This window comes from Jaculus jaculus, chromosome 5 (assembly GCF_020740685.1).
Source record: "Jaculus jaculus isolate mJacJac1 chromosome 5, mJacJac1.mat.Y.cur, whole genome shotgun sequence".
NCBI lineage: Eukaryota > Metazoa > Chordata > Mammalia > Rodentia > Dipodidae > Jaculus > Jaculus jaculus.
Genome location: NC_059106.1, coordinates 59,849,883 through 59,867,102, shown reverse-complemented (window position 1 = coordinate 59,867,102; position 17,220 = coordinate 59,849,883). Strand labels below are relative to the sequence as shown.

Here is a 17,220-nt window from a genome sequence, read left to right as displayed (position 1 = left end):
CAATTCGAAGGTAACTGTAACAGTTATTGATTCTGATCTCTCTCTCTCTCTTTTTCAGTACTAAAGGTTTGTCTTTTGTTGTTGTTTTTTGAGGTAGGGTCTCCCTGTAGCCCAGGCTGACCTGAAATTCACTACATAGTCTCAGGGTGGCCTCGAACTCATGGCGATCCTCCTACCTCTGCCTGCCAAGTGTGGGGTTAAAGGTGTGCGCCCCACCATGCTGGGCACAGTGCTGGGGGTATTGAACCCAGCACCTCTCATGCTAGGCAAGCATTCCACTAATGAGCTACATCCCTAGCCTTTTAAAAAATATATATTATTTATTATTTATTTGAGAGAGAGAGAGAGAAAGAGAATGGTCATGTCAGGGCCCCCAGCCACTGCAAACCAACTCCAGATACATGCGCCCCTTGTGCATCTGGCTTACATGGGTCCTGGGGAGTTGAACTGGGATCCTTTGGCTTTGCAGGCAAACGCCTTAAACACAAAGCCAGCTCTTCAGATTCCAGTCCATTTTTTCCACTTTTTTTTGTTGTTTTGTTTTTTGTTTTTGACATAGGTTCTCCCTCTAGCCCAAACTGACCTGGAATTCACTATGTATTCTCAGACTGGCTTGGAACTCACAGCAATCTTCCTACCTCTGCCTACCAAGTGTTGGAATTAAGGGTATGTGCTGGGCTGGAGAGATGGCTTAGTGGTTAAGATGCTTGCCTGCAAAACCTAAGGACCCAGGTTTTATTTTCTAGGACCCACGAAAACCAGATGCACCAAGTGGTATATGTGTCTGGAATTCATTTACAGTGGCTGAAAGCCTTGGCGAGCTCATTCTCTCTCTCTTTCTCTGACTCTATCTCTCTCGCAAATAAATTAAATAAAAAATAAAGAAAAATTAAAGGCATGTGCCACCACTCCCAGCTGGTACTGGGGAATTCAACCTAGCTAGACCAGCATATTTTGTAAGCAAGCACTTTTAAAAAATATATTTTTTGGGGGGCTGGAGAGATGGCTTAGCAGTTAAGTGCTTGCCTGTGAAGCCTAAGGACCCCAGTTCAAGGCTCAATTCCCCAGGACCCACGTTAGCCAGATGCACAAGGGGGCGCACGCGTCTGGAGTTCATTTGCAGTGGCTGGGAGCCCTGGCCCGCCCATTCTTTCTCTCTCTGCCTCTTTCTCTCTGTGTCTGTTGCTCTCAAATAAATAAATAAAATAAAATAAAATAATTAAAAAATTTTTTAAAATTTTTATTTAATTATTTATTTGACAGAGAAAGGGGGGGAGAGAGAGAATGGGCGCATCAGGGCCCTCAGCCACTGCAGACGAACTCCAGATGCATGTGCCCAAGTGTATCTGGCTAACGTGGGTCCTGGGGAATTGAATCTGAGTCCCTTGGCTTTGCAGGCAAACACCTTCACCGCTAAGCCATCCCTCCAGCCCCAAGCACTTAAAAAAAAACAATCTTTTTGTTTATTTTTGTTTATTTATTTCAGAGTGACAGACACAGAGAGAGAAAGGGTGTGCCAGCCAGTGCCTCCAGCCACTGCAAACAAATTCTAGATGAGTGCGCTCCCTTGTGCATCTGACTAATGTGGGTTCTGGAGAATCTAGCCTCCAACTAGGGTCCTTAGGCATCACAGGCAAGCGCTTAACCGCTAAGTCATCTCTCTAGCCCTAAGCAAGCACTTTTAACCGGTGAGCCGCCTCTCCAGGCCCCTGCTTGTATGGTAAGCATATTACCAACTAAGCCATCTTCCCAGCCCCTCTGATAGCTTCTCAGTAAGTTTAAAAATTCTTGGCGCTTAAACCAGGCACACCTTTAATTTCGCACTCAGGAGGCAGAGGTAGGAGGATTGCCGTGAGTTCAAGGCAACCCTGAGACTACAGAGTGAATTCCATCAGACTGAGCTAGAGTGAGGCCCTACCTTGAAAAACAAAAACAAAAAAACAAAAAAGGCTCTGGGGCTGGGGATATGGCTTAGTGGTAGAGTGTTTATCCAGCATGAACAAGGTTCTAGGTTCAACCCCAATACTGAAGGAAAAAAATAGCTTTTCAATGATTGTACCATAACTTCTTAACTTTACCAATTCTAACCATCACCATAAGTTCAGAATTCAGTTTCAGCTGGATGTGGTGGCGCATACCTTGGGAGGCCAAGATAGAATTGCCATGAAGCAAGCCTGGGCTACACAGTGAGACCCTGTCTTAAAGAAAACAAAAGTAACCTTGCATGGTGGTGCACACCTTTAATCCCAGCACTCAGGAGACAGAGGTAGGAGGATTGCCATGAACTTGAGGCCACCCTGAGACTACATAGTAAGTTCCAGGTCAGCCTGGGCCAGAGCTAGACCCTACCTTGAAAAAAAAATTTTTTTTTTAGGGCTGGAGAAATGGCTTAGTGTTTAAGGTGCTTGCCTGTGAAGTCTAAAGACCAAGTTTGATTCTTACCCAGGTTTGAGTCCCCAGTACCCACATAAACCAGATGCACATGGTGGCACATGTGTCTGAAGTTCGTTTGCAGTGGCTAGAGGCCCTGGCCTGCCCATTCTCTCCCTCTCTGCCTCTTTCTCTCTTAAATAAATAAATAAATAAATAAAATTTAAAAAATATTTTTAGGGTCTAGAGAGATGGCTTAGCAGTTAAGGCATTTGCCTACAAAGCCAAAGGACCCAGGTTCGATTCCTCAGGACCTATGTAAGCCAGATGCACGAGGCGGCACATGCACTGGAGTGTGTTTATAGCATCTGAAGGCCCTGGAGCACCGGTTCTCTCTCTTTGTTTCTTCCTTTAAAAAAAAAAAAAAAGGCTGGAGAGATGGTTTAGCTGTTAAGGCATTTGCCTGCAAATCCAAAGGATCACAGTTCGATTCTCCATGACTCACATAAGCTAGATGCACAAGGCAGAGGCACAGAGAGAGAATAGGCATAGCAGGGCCTCCAGCCACTACAAAGAAACTCCAGCTGCATGTACCACCTTGTGCATCTCGTTTATGTGGATTCTGGGGTCCTTTGGCTTTGCAGGCAAGTGCCTTACTGACTAGGCCATCTCTCCAGCCCTTCTCTCTTTCTCTCTGCCTCTCTCTCTCTCTCTCAAAAAAAAAAAAAAAAAAAAAAAAAAAAGCCGGGCGTGGTGGCGCACGCCTTTAATGCCAGCACTCGGGAGGCAGAGGTAGGAGGATCGCTGAGAGTTCGAGGCCACCCTGAGACTACATAGTGAAGTCCAGGTCAGCCTGAGCCAGAGTGAGACCCTAACTCGAAAAACCAAAAAAAAAAAAAAAAAAAAAGTGGAGCAGGTGTGGTGGCGCATGCCTTTAATTTCAGCACTCAGGAGGTAGAGGTAGGAGGATCGCTGTGAGTTCAAGGCAACCCTGAGACTACAGAGTGAATTCCAGGTCAGCCTGAGCTATAGTGAGTCCTATCTTGAAAAAATAAACAAACAAAAAAATAAAAAGCATATTTTTAGCCAGGCATGGTGGTGAACACCTTTAATCCCAGCACTTGGGAGGCAGAGGTAGGAGGATCACCATGAGTTTGAGGCCACCTTGAGAGTACATAGTTAATTCTAGGACAACCTGGGCTAGATCAAGACCCTACTTCAAAATCTCCTCCACAAAATGTTTTTATTTTTATCTTTTTTTTAAACTTTTTTTAGCATTTTCCATGATTATAAAAAAAAATCCCATGTTAATTCCCTCCCCCCCCACTTTCTCCTTTGAAATTCCATTCTCCATCATATTACCTCCCCATCACAATCTTATCTTTTAAAATATATTTTATTTATTTGAGAGAGAAAAAGAGGCAGAGAAAGAGAGAGAGTGATGGAAAGAATGGGCACGCCAGGGCCTCCAGCCACTGCAAATGAACTCCAGATGCATGCGCTCCCTTGTGCATCTGGCTTTGGTGGGTCCTGGAAAATCGAACTGGGATCATTTGGCTTTACAGGCAAATGCCTTCACTGCTATGCCATCTCTCCAGCCCCTAAAATGTTTTCAGTTTCATAGTGGTTGAATTGTTTAATCTTAAAAGTAGTTCAAATCTTATCCTAAGGCTCCTATGAGTGTAGCCTCCTTTGGAAAAGGGGTCTTTTTTGTTTGTTTGAGACAAAATCTTGTTATGTACCTTAGCCTGGCCTGGAACTCACTATGTAGGCCAGGCTGGCCTCACACTCAAATTCTCTTGCCTCAGGCTTCCTCGTGCTGGGATTACAGGCCTGAGTCACCATGTATGATTTGGATAATGTCTTAGAAGATGGTCAGGTTAAGATGAAATCAATCTGACTGGATTATAAAGAAGGAAATTTGGACCCCAACACAGAGTCACAGGAAGAACTTTATTTGAAGGTTAGTATTATCATGCCACAATCACAAAATACTAACACCTTGCCAAGGAAGCCTTAGCAAGTAGCTAAGAGGTCTGCAACACATTTTCCCTCACACATAACCTATCCTGCCAATACCTTCATTCCTAGCCAATCACTTTTTTTTTTTTTTTTTTTTTAGTGCTGGGCATTGAACCCAGGGCCTTGCAGAAGCTTGGCAAGTGCTTTACCACTGAGCTGTTCATTCTAAATATTTTACATCAATTACCTCATTTAGTTATTGTGTCGGCCCTCTGATATACACGGCACTGTCACTATCTCTACTTTATACTTGACGAAACTATGTAACAGGCTAAGTAACTGGCTCAAGGTCACATAGTTACTTCACACATGAAATAATCTAGCCTTTATAGGATTATTGATAAGGCTTCATGAGACTACGGATGTGAATCTACTTTATAAATAGCACAGTATTTTATTCTTGTGAATTAGGTTCTGGAAATTCATGGCTTTTCAATTAACTTATTTATTAATTTTTTTTATTTCTCTCTCTTTTTTTTTGGCCATTTCTGACGCGACACTTCCTTTCCTGGGCGCTAGGGGCCGCTGCGCCGCGCGGTAGCTGACAGGTCTCTCTAGCCCGCTCCACCGGCTACTCGTTGGTCTCTATAAATGGCTGCGCCGGGTTTAGGGAGGCATCAGTCCGCTGCCGCCGGGGGCCGGTGCCGGGTAGTGGCTGGATGTAGAGCTGGAGACGGAGCTGGCCTTGAAGGAACTCCTGCTGGGACAGGGTGGAGGGCAGCTAGGTGCCGGGGTCGCCAGGAGGGCTGTGTTGTTCGCTCACTGAGAGCCTTGGGATTGCCTTCCCGCCAGGCCGCCTGCCTCCGTCTTCCGCCTCCCTCCATTTCCCCGGAATTTCAACCCGGAGCGCCTGGACCCCTGTCCTTCCCCGGGTGGGGAAGTCGCCAGCCTCTTTCCCACCTCACTCCTGCCCCGTAGGCTGGGCTTTCACCCTGCCCTCTCCCTTCTCTGGCGTGGGTCGCAGCCCCCTCGCTCGCTCCCCTTCCTTTAGCTCAGGCTTCCTACTCTTTTAGCCGGAGTCTCGGCGTCTCGGTGACTTCCCCAAGCCCAAGGTCCCATCCTTCCCTCTTCCCGTCCCTTGCCTGTGGTCCAGCCTGCCCTGTCCCTTTCTCCCAGCCTCGACTTCCAGACCCTTTGGCGTTCCCCTGCGGCTCCTCCGTTGTGCCTCTAACCCAGTTTGGAGTTGCACGTTGTGAACCTAGCTAGCCTGCCTTCACTTCTCTCAGACATGAACTTTTCCTAGAGACTGCCCCTTTCTCTCCCCAGCCCCAGACTCCTGGCTCCCTATGTCTCAGGTCTTACTCTCACTTCACTAAGGGTTGAGGCCTCCTCGGCTGGCTGAGGGAGTGATAGCAGGATGCTTCGGCCGTCTGGCACCCGGAGGCTTTCTCCGCCTCGGATCTTCCCCTCCTTGCTGGTGGTGGTCGCCTTGGTGGGACTGCTGCCTGTTCTGAGAAGCCACGGCCTCCAGCTCAGCCCTACTGCCAGCACCATCCGAGGTTCTGAACCACCCCGGGAACGCTCCATTGGGGATGTCACCACTGCCCCATCAGATCCAGTCCACCACTCGGAGGATTTCCTTTTAAACCAATCAATTGAACATGACTCCAAACATCGAAAGGCCTTTCCAGTCCTGGACATTGACTACCCGCATGTGCGCACACCCTTCGAGATCTCCCTCTGGATTCTGCTGGCCTGCCTCATGAAGATAGGTAAGTCCGATGTGCTTGGTGCTACAGTTACTGGCGCCGCTGTTGTAGATGAGCTACTTGCCCCATCTTCCTAACCAGTTTTCCTTTAGAAGCTGCTCAGGCTCAGAATGAACTACTTCTGTAACATAGACATCCTCCACCCTGCCATTTTGGTACTCTGTGATCTAAGGCCTCCCCGAAATTAGAGCCAGCAAGGTGCATGGGGAGAGGGAGAGAGAGAGCAAGATTTGAAGAGTGTCGTGTCCCCCCCCCCCCCCACTTCTGATATTTCGTACCTTCAGCAAAGCTTCCAGGTCCAGCAGGTCTCCTCCTTTAGTCCGACCTAAAGGGGAGCCAGGCACCTAGCTGATGTGTGAGACAGATAGAGGAGTGTCTTCTAGCCAGTGACAATTTATGCTCTGTCAACAACAACCATTGCAGTGTATTACCTCCGTAGGAGGGTACTTCAGGACATGGCGGGTCTGAGGAGTTTGAGTAGAGACTTACAAGAGTGGTGGACATGAGAGATTACCATAGTCTCACTTTCCTTCATCCCTAGAGTGTGATCTGTCAGCTTTGCCTGTCTAGGCTGGTCAGGAGCCCCTGAGTCAGTTTCTGGCCCAGGAATGCCATTCATTATACAGTTTATGGGAATTTCTGAAGGCTGTTTTGGGGTGGCAGGAGAGAAGAAGAGATTGAGATTTGGTCTGACCTCACTTTACCCCAGGCTGGCACTTGACTGTGTCTCAAAGGATTTGCCTACACTGACTAGAGACATTGGCTGTCCATTAAAGTAGGGGAGATACAAGGAGACAGGCTGAGGTATTTTGGTCTGAAGAGACTTCGAAATGTTCCTTTTGGGAGAAGGAAGATAAAAAGTTGTTCCCTCCCTGAGAGTTGGGCTGCCTGCCTAGCCTGAGCACCTTGTGCTGTTGGATGATTGGTGGGGCTCACCAGATCCTACATAGTCCAGAAGTCCCTGGAAGTTGTGTCCAGGGGGCTTTGCAAACTATTTATGCTTTTTCAGTCCTCCTAGCTATGGAAGGCACAAGGTTCAGGGTACCCTACTCCCCTCTCTGCTTGGGATTTGGGTTTGGGAAGTTGAAGAGGCTTGGCAGAAAACCTGGCAGCTTTACCAAGGACACGTAGGAGCCGAGTTCCGATGCCAGGTTGGTGTAAGGCAGGCTCTGAGACATGCTGCAGGAACAATGTAGTGCCTCTGTTTTGATAGATCCAGGAGACTGGCTCTCTGGTGCAGGGCTTTGGCGGAGCCCGGTCATGGAGCTGGACCTGCAGCACCTATATATGCCCTGATGGCAGCCAGCTTCCCGGAAAAAAAAATCAAGGACTGTGCAAGGGAAGCCATTGTAATGATTCTGACATAAATGCATGACCTTGAACAACTGGTGCCTTTTCCTGAAGGTCTCCCTCACTTACAAGAAAGAAATCTGAGCTCTACTATTTGACCATATTGATTGAGTCATGAAACCTTGTGTCTGAATGTGCTGAAGAACCTGAGGTGACTGAGATATGTCATTTGTGTGAGACCAGGAAGAAATCTCACAAGTACAGTCTATAAATTGTCACCTTCCTTCAGCTCCCTCACATGCCAGCGTTGGGGGATGGCATACACACTAAAGAGCTCAGTGTCTACTGGTAGGATGACAGTATAATCTAAAAGACTCCACTCTGGGAAGCCTGAAGTTTCTTCATGTGGGCCTGATGTGGGCCTGGCTTGCTTTGCCACCATAGTTTGCTGTGAGACCCTGGGCTAGAGGCAGAGATGGTGCCAGTGGCAAAGATACCAGTCTGGAAATCTGGAAACCGGCTTCTCAGCTCTCCTCCCTCGGTGACCTTGGCTAGTCATGCCTCTTCAGCTAGTTGGTGATCTTTGTGGCCCTTTCCATGGCTGGTGTTTCAGCTGTTTCTCTGACTCTGGAAACCCTGGCAAAGCCACTCAGCCTTGGGCCTCAGTTTCCCCATCAATAGAATGGTAAGGCTGGGTATGATCTCTTTTGCTGACCCAGAAATCTGGCTTGAAAAGGCATTTTTCTGCTTCTGAAAGAAGCACGTGGTTATCCTGGGACTTTAAAGAGAGTAGAGAGAATGGTGGGCAAAAGCTTTGTTCAGATGTTAAAAGTGAAAACTCATCCTGCTCTTTGACCTTTGCAGTTTAGAATTAAGATTAGACTCAGGGGCTGGAGGGATGGCTTACTGGTTAAAGGTGCTTGCTTGAGTAGCCTACGGACCCAGTTTTGGTTCCCCAGTACTCACATAAGTCAGGTGCACAAGATAGCACATGAAATTTGTTTGTAGTGGCTAGAGGTCCTGGTGCTCCCATTCTTTCTCTAGCTGCCACCTGGTCCTTCCTTAAGATTTCAGGGGGTTTAGTCTGTCGGCTGACTTAATTCTTGCACTTGAGCTGTCTCTCCTTGCTTGTCCTGGGGTAGGGTGGGTGGAAGGGAGATGGAACCAGCTACCTTAAGGAGTACGCTGAGGGGCCTGAGCCATGATCTCTCCACACTGTCAGATATCCAAGAGCCTGGAAGCTTATTTCAAGGTCTTGCCTGTTCGTTTAGCACCCCAGCGTGGGTAGGAGTTGGTAGAGTCCTCCTCCTGTCAGCTGAGACAGCTGCTTGACTGGCCAGCTATCCTTCCTTTAGGAGTGGAAAGTGCTGTGTTGTAGTCTTTTCTAGCCCAGTCGTTTATCAGAGCCTTAAGGAGACCCTTGCTGAGATTGGTATGGGAGGGGCAGGACAGATGCCAATAATGGAATTATAATAAATTCCTTTGGGCCAGGTGTGGTGACGCACACCTTTAATCCCAGCTCTTGGGAAGCAGAGGTAGGAGGATCGAGGCCACCCTGAGACTCCATAGTGAATTCCAGGTCAGCCTGGACTAGAGTGAGACCCTGCCTCAAAAAAAAAAAAAAAAAAAAAAATTCCTCTGGAACTCAGGGAGGTGATATTAGGCAAATCACTTCTCTGGGCTCCCTTTCTTTCCCTGAAAGTCAAGCATGCTTGCTTTTCCTTGGTTGGGAAGAGCCAGTGGTGTGAAGAGGATTTAAATCTTCAGTACCCTTAAACCTGAGGATAGAGCCACTCTCCACTCCCTCCCCATGCTGTGGTTTGGCTCCTGCGTGAATTCAGCTTTGTCTTGGTTCACCTGACTCCCTGGGCAGTGCTCACTCCCAGAGAAGCTCACTGTAACCCAGCTTAGCACTGGCAGCACACCCTCTGTTGTCGGCCCATGTGTCTGACCTGGAGCTGCCGAGAGGCCCGGAAGCCCATAAAGCAGGTAGGTATGCATCCTGTTCCCTGGCCATGACAAAAAAGGCTTCTTTTGTCCCTTTATATCTTATAATTTCTTTTGTTGTTGTTGTTTTGTTTTGGTCTTTGCAAGGTGGATCCTGCTTTTTCCTCCGTAGAACAAGTCTGTGAATAGGGGGAAATAGGATAATTACTGCCTGTTTTACATGAGTAGCTATGGGACTGGTTCCTAAACTGGCCTCTCCCACTTCTCAGAAGAAGAGGAAGAAGAAACAGCTTAAAGGTCACCTTGAAGCTATCTCAAGAAACAGATGAGACTCTAAAGAGAAACAGATGACCATTTTCTCCTCAGGAAAACAGCTACTTAACTTTAGGATGGTGGGAGGTGGGTCAGTTGGGGCCTAAGAAGAAGATACCAGGTAAGATATATGTCACCAGGCATGCCAGGGCACTTGGAGGGCCTAGCCTGGTCAGATGGCCTGGATCTTATTCAGTCTAATGTCCATGAGACTTGCTTTTCCTCTTGTTCCCAGACACTTCAGCTCAATACATGGAGCTCTGCTATAAAGGAAACCCTGGGCTCTGTCCCTGTCACTGCCTCTTGGTGCCTGTGTGACCATGGACCTGTAGGTTCATAGACCTGACTTGCCTCATTAGTGAAATGAAGGTATCTTCTAAGTTTGAGGTGGGGTTGGACTTGAGGATGCCCAGTTCACTGCAGTGTATTTGAGAACCCGTCAGATTTCTCTTTGTGTTAGTCAGCTCTCCCCCACCCACCTCTCTCTAAATATTTTTATTTATTTGCAAGCAGAGAGGGAGAGAGAGAAGAGAATGGGCGTACCAGGGCCTCTACAGCTGCTAATAAACTCCAGATACATGTTGTACTTTGTGCATCTGACTTTATGTGGGTTCTGGAAACTCAAACCCAGACCATCGGGCTTTGTACATTAACTGGTGAACTATTTCTCCAGCCCAGCTTTCTCTTACTGTGCTAAAAAATATGAGATATTCATCAGGAGAAATAGTTTCTTTTGGCTCACAGTTTTGGAGGCTTCAGTCCAAGATGGGTTGGCCACATTGCTTTGGGCTTACACATGAGATAAAGGTCCCACTATTTCCTTAAAGGACATTCCTTCCAGTGACCTAAAAACCTTCTACTAGGCCTCACCTCTTAACATTGCTTGTTTGTTTCTTTCTTTCTTGCAAAGAAGCAGAGGGAGGGAGGGAGGGGAAGAGGGAGAGAATGGGCACTCCAGGGCTTTTAGTCACTGCAAATGAACTCCAGATGCATGTGCCACCTGCGTCTGGCTTAAGTGGGTACTGGGGAATTGAACCTGGGTCCTTAGGCTTCACAGGCAAGTACTTTAACCACTAAGCAATCTCTCCAGCCCACCTCTTAGCTTTTTTTTGTTTTGTTTGTTTTTTTGAGGTCAGGTCTTGCTCTAGCCCAGGCTAACCCAGAATATGTAGTCTCAGGGTGGCCTCGAACTCAAGGTAATTCTCCTGCCTCTGCCTGCTGAGTGCTGGGATTAAAGGCATGCACCACCACACCTGGCTGAACATTTCCTTTAAAATTATTTATTTATTTATTTGTAAACAGAGAGATAGAAGGGAGACAGAGAGAATGTGTGTGCCAGGGCTTCCATCTGCTGCACACAAACTCCAGACGCGTGTGCCACTTTGTGTATCTGGCTTTATGTGGGTATTGGGGAATCGAACTCTGGTTATTAGGTTTTGCAGGCAGGTACCTTAACTGCTGAGCCATCTCTCCATCCCCCCCCACCTTTTTTTTTGGTTGTTTGAGGTAGGGTCTCAGTTTGACCCAGGCTGACCTGGAATTCACTTTGTAGTCTCAGGCTGGCCTTGAACTCATAGCTGTCCTCCTACCTCTGCATCCCGAGTGCTGGGATTAAAGGTGTGTGCCACCACACCTGGCTCTCCAGCTCCCTCTTAACATTTTTAAAAAATATTTTTAGACTGGGCATGGTGGTGTATGCCTTTAATCCCAGTACTTGGGAGGCAGTTGTAGGAGGATTGCTGTGAGTTCAAGGCCAGCCTAGGGTAGAGTGAGACACTTCCTTGAAAAAAAAATTATTTGTAAGATGAGAGAGAGAGGGCTGGAGAAGTGGCTTAGTGGTTAAGTGCTTGCCTGTGATGCCTAAGGACCCCAGTTCGAGGCTCGATTCTCCAGGACCCACATTAGCCAGATGCACAAGGGGGCACACACATCTGGAGTTCGTTTGCAGTGGCTGGAAGCCCTGGCGCACCCATTCTCTCTTTCTTCCTCTCTTTCTCCCCCCCCCCATGCTCTCACTCTCAAATAAATAAATAAAGATAAAACAAAACAAAAATTTTTTTAAAAAGATGAGACAGAGAATATGAGCATGCTAGGGCCTCCAACCTCTGTGAACAAACTCAAGATGTTGCAGACAAACTTCACATGCATGCGCCACTGTGCATTTGGCTTTATGTGGGTAATGGAGAATCGAACCCAGATTGTTAGGCTTTGCAGACAAGCACCTTAACTGCAGAGCTATCTCTCAAGCCCCTCTTAGCATTTCTTTTTTTCAAGGTAGGATCTTGCTCTAGCCCGCTTAACTGGAATTAACTATGTAGTCTCAGGGTGGCCTCGAACTTGCGGCAATCCTCTTCTGCCTCCCGAGTGCTGGGATTAAAGGCGTGTGCCACCACAGCCAGCTTCCCTCTTGGTATTTTCTTTTTTTAAATTCTTTGTTTGAGAGAGAGAGGAGAGAGAGAGAGAGAAAGAGAGAAAATGTGCCAGGGCCTCTAGCCTCTGCAAATGAACTATACAAGCATGTGCCACCTTGTGTATCTGGCTTATGTGGGTACTGGGGAATCGAACCTGGGTCTTTAAGTTGTGCAGGCAAGCACCTTAAGTACTAAGCATCTCTCCAGACCCCTCTTAGCATTTTTTACAGCCCCCCCCTTCGTAAGTTCTACTCTTGAGGACCAAGCCTTTAACACATGGACGTCAGGGAGCATTCAAGGTTCAAACCATAGCACTCGCCTTTTTGAAGGTCTTCCCTCCAGCCCACAGCAGTTGCTTTTCCTGTCTCCCAGAATCTTCTCCCCTTATTGTTTATCCACTGTTTTGGCATTAGGCCTAGCCTGCCCTGTGACATCTCCTCTTGTTGGGAGGAGGGGGGTTTAATAATAATTTCCATTTATTATCTACAGAGTAGTGTCAGGCACTTTGTAAAAGTAATCGTATTTAATCCCAACAAAAATTGTGAGATAAAGCTCTTTCTGTTTTTCAGATGAGGAAACAGCTCAGAGGTTCTCTTCAGTCACGTTGAATTGCTGTTTATTTTCTGTTCACGTCTTGGCATTGCCTCCTGGAGGGGTACAGCTGCATCTGCTGCCTTTGACATTGCCCTCTGCAGATGCACAGGATGCTGTATGGAGTGGCGCCCAGCCCTCTGCACCTGCTTTTAAAAACTGTAGGATTCCCACTAGGGGTTGAGCAGATGTCCACACTGAGAGCCCTCTTCCAGCCTGAGAACGCTGTAGGTGGTCTCTACCTGGCTTTGGGCTTGTTCTGTGGGAAGTGTTGAGTCTGTGTCATCTACCCAGATTCTGTGGTAGTTTGAGCCTGTTCCCTGTTCTTTGTCTGCCACCTCTCCACTGCTGTCTTTTTAGCTGTCTGGCCAGCTTGTCCCCTGTCCCCTTGGACTGAAGAGTGACAATTAATGGGGAATTCCCTTTAGCCAGAGGGTGTGGCTAACCTTGTGACTCTGACCTCCTGCCCCTGAACAGGAATGCTGTGGGCTGCTCTTGGTTACCCTCGGGGCCAAACGGGCATCCTGAGAGGCAGCCTCTCAGAGCAAACAGCACAAGTCTGGAGCAATGGCTCTTACTTAAATGCTGTAATTTGTTTACAAAGCACTTGCATGCACAGGACTTGATTTTTATCTTCTTTGTGTCTAGGGAAACTGAGTCATGGGCTGTAATGTGCCCAAGATTACTTAACAAGCAAGTGGCAAAGGATCACTAATCCAAGGTCCCATCTTGTCTCCTGCCTGGCCATCATGCCTGATTATTGTAAAAATCCAAAGAATCTTTTAGAGGGGAAGAGGCTGGACACACCTAATGTTGATAACCTCTGGATGGCTGTCAGTCTTTTCTATGGGAAGGAAAGGCCTAGTGGACTGGAGCCCTGGATGCTCAACAGGAAGATCTTTACCACCCCTCTATCATATCTGCTTTGTTGTGAAGGAGGAATATAAAAGCTGAAGTTAGGCTGGGGGCTGCCATCTTCATCATTCTTGTGCATGAAGCAGCAAACCTTTGAAATAGGGACCCTTCTTTCACTCAAAGAATGGGAGGCTTTCCTGGAAGGGAGAGGAAATGGAGGGAGGTGAATTACAATGAGAAACTTTCGGGGTGGGGTGGGGATTTCAGCTCTGTTTTTGGTATGAGGATTGAACCCAGGGCCTAGCACATGCTAGACACATGCTGTACCATTGCGCTGTACTCCAGCCCTACACTTTGCTGACTAGCTGTGTGACTTGTGCAAGGTACAGCTTCTTTGAGCCCATTTGCAAATTTGCAATATATATATTTTAAAGTGTGTGCGTGTGTATGGACAAGCTAGGTAGGGTTTCTTGCTGCTGCATATAAACATTAGATATTTGGGCCACTTTTTGCATCTCCCTAACATGAATGGCTTAGGAATTGAACTTGGGCCTGCAGGTTTTGTAAGCAAGTGCCTTTTACTGCTGAGCTATCTTCCCAATCTTCAGTTGGTTATATTTTTGTTAAATATTTGTTAATAACATTAAATGTTACTTATTAAGCTACTTCGGTGGCTGTGGTAGGCACTTGTACAATTAGGAAACATTGGGGTTTAAGCCCATATCTGCTCAATTGTGGAGCCATGTTCTTTTCTTTTTTGTTTGAGATATGGTCTTACTCTAGCCCAGGCTGACCTGGAATTCACTATGTAATCTCAGGGTGGCCCTGAATTCATAGCAGTACTACCTCTGCTTCCCAATTGCTGGGATTAAAAGTGCATGCCACCAGCTAAGAGCTATTTTCTTTTTATCCCTATGTTCTGACATCGAGCCCTTTTAAGTCAGAAATTTAGATTTTCCCATAATCATTCTAAACTAGGTTTAAAGGTTCAGCTGTTCTCTGAGGATCATGTTTTGGGGTTGTGGTAAACTGACCTATTCCAAGTCCCACAGTGAGGAAATAACCCATTTGGGGTTGGAGAGGTGGCTCAGTGGTTAAAGATGCTTGCTTGCAAAGCCTGACAGCCCTGGTTTGATGCCCCAGTACCCACATAAAACCAGATGCAAAAAGTCATGCATGCATTTGGAGTTTGTTTGCAGTGGCAGGAGGCTGGCGTGCCCACACTCTCTCTGTCTGCCTCTTTTTCTCTGTTTCTTTCTGTCTTTCAAATAAATAGAGAGATAAAGAGATAAAAACATTTAAAAAATCTGGGTGTGGTGGCACTGTGAATTCGAGGCCAGTGCATGAGTGAGTGCCAGGTCATCCTGGACTAGAGTGAGACCCCACAAACAAATAAAAGAGAAAGAAAAGAAAAAAGAGAGAAAAGGAGGAAGAGGAAGAAAAAAAGAGAAAGAAATAGGGCTGGAGAGGTGGCTTAACGGTTAAGGTGCTTGTGTGCAAAGCCAAAGTACCCTGGTTTGAGTCCCCAGGAGCCACATAAAGGCAGGTACACAGTATGGTACATATGTCTGGAGTGCATGTCCATTCTCTTATCTGCCTCTTTTTCTCTCTCAAATAAGTGAATAAATAAAGTATTTTTTTTTAAAAGAAAGAAATAGCCCATCTCAGAGGTGGTGGTGGCCTTCATAAACATTCAGGAGTGACAGGGACCTGGAGCTAAGGGCCCAGGGTCTCTGGAAATGCCAATCTGTATATGGATGGCCACCAGCCTCTCTCCTCCTCCTGTCACCCCTCCTCCCCTGCCACTTTCCTCCTTAAGCAGGCAGAGGAGAGAAGGCTCACTCAGCGAAGCCAGGACCCAGGTTATTCCTGAGTCATCCATTGCCTGTGTGGGCCTCTTGCAGCGCTCACTCCCCCTGCAAATGTCTGAGTCAGACGTGTCTCCCCAAGGTTGTCTGCACACACCGCACCGGGCCAAACCGTCTCTTTAGATGCCAATAAACATCAACTGATACTTTAAGGCAGCCCGTGATTATATGTGGGTATTTTTAATCTTATGGGCTAATCTAATTTTAACTGAACCAAGTTTTGAGTTGGGCTGGGCTTAGTGGGCTGCCCCTCTTCCCTGGGATCATGCTGATTTCATTTCTTTCCTCCTAAAGCTTATCCAACAGGCAAGGCTGCTTTTGGGGTTTGTTAGGCCAGACTGAGCCCTGATCTAATAATACTAGCTACCAGGAATTAGGGATTCTCCCACATTACCCCAGTGAGCTCCCAGCTCCAGGCCTTTGGGAGCCACTGACCTAAGTAATTCTCCTGTGCAGAGCCTCAGAGCAGACCATGAGGGAGGAAGGGGTGTCACAGCTGTGTTTGAGACCGAACGCACAAATTCATTCAAACAGTCAATAGCTAGCAACTTACATGCCAGGACAAGCTTGAGACGGCCGTGTCTTAGTGCAGTTACTGAAGAGCCCAGGTTGAGGAGGCACAGCAGCTGCCGCTGCCAGCAGGCACGTAGCTTGTGGTTCTTCAGGAACCAAGAGTAAGAACCAGGCCCTGCTCAGTGGCCGCTTCTAGCCTGCTCAGGACTAGACAAGACAAGATGAGGCGTGGATCTGTGCTGAGGACCGGGCACACTCCTGGCAGCGGGTAAATCGAGAGGGAGTGGGCAGTCCCTGAAAGCTCGGGTACTTCGAGAAGGCCCCTCCGAGGAGGTGGAACCTGAGTGGAGCCTTGTAGGAGGGAAAGGTGTGAGGTAAGCCGACTATACTTAGTACATGATCCCCATGAGAATATGAGGCCTGTGAAGACACAGCCTTTCTTTCTTGTGTCTCCTTTCTCCTTTCCTTTTCCCCCCTTCCCTTTCTCCTCCTTCCCTTTCCTTTCTCTTTCTTCTATCTTTGCACGGGGCTGCTTTCCAGCAGCAAAAGCCAGAAAACCTGCTACACAGATTTTAAAAGAGCACTTGTGTATTCACTTCCTTATCTGTGTCTGGCACATGGTAAAGACGCAGTAAATATTTGAAGAGTGAATGAATGAAGGAGCGCATGACTAACTTTCATGTGGAGATAGGGTTCATGCAGAGATTGGGGCACACTAGAAACCAGGTTGACTGCTGGGACAGGGAGAAACAGGGGCCTGAGGGTCTTTAGTGCCAGGCTGACTTGCAAGCCAGGGAATTTAGCTAAAAGTAACACTCACAGAATGCTTCTTCAGGAATCATCTGGTGGCTGAGTGATGCTCTGGTCACAGCTGCCCTTAGCATGGCTGTAATGGAGGGTTTGGGAGAACAACCACTCTGAGATGGGCGGGGTCTCTCTGGGAAGGTCTGGGTCCATTTGGTTTGCCCTTTTTGTGTAAGTAAAAGGGAGATACCAGAGCTTCCGCAGAGAGCTGCCTAGAACCCTAAGTGAATTAAGTTCTTCTGACAAGATTGCTCAAGCCATAAGCTGCACTGTGACTGTAAATTAATGAGACCAGTGGCCATAAACCACAAAAGAAGGCAATCTCGTTAATTTATAGCCACACCTAGACAAGTTCAGTTGTGGCTTCTCTCTGTTTTTATGTGTAGTGGGGGTGGGCTGGGGCCAGACTCTGCTTTCTGTGGCAGATTTATTCTTACACAAATAAATGAAACATTTGTGGTACAAGAAAACAAAAACATCAGTACAGGAGGGCATTAAGGTAAAAAAATGAAAGTCTCGCTCCTCACT

The 17,220-nt window shown here is 47.2% G+C and overlaps 1 protein-coding gene and 1 non-coding gene across 2 annotated transcripts in view; one reads left to right on the top strand and one right to left on the bottom strand.

The window, feature by feature from the left end:
- The first annotated feature begins 4,992 nt into the window (after positions 1-4,992).
- Positions 4,993-17,220, top strand: part of Slc9a1 (solute carrier family 9 member A1) — a 74,004-nt gene continuing 61,776 nt past the window's right edge. Inside the window, exon 1 of the mRNA XM_004671226.2 lies at positions 4,993-6,104. Coding sequence (XP_004671283.1) covers positions 5,750-6,104 — 355 coding nt within the window. The 5' untranslated portion in view covers positions 4,993-5,749. The remainder of the gene's footprint in view (positions 6,105-17,220) is intronic.
- LOC123461253 lies at positions 16,413-16,474 on the bottom strand. The gene has a single exon (XR_006637542.1). It is a non-coding gene; the product is annotated as a U7 small nuclear RNA (small nuclear RNA).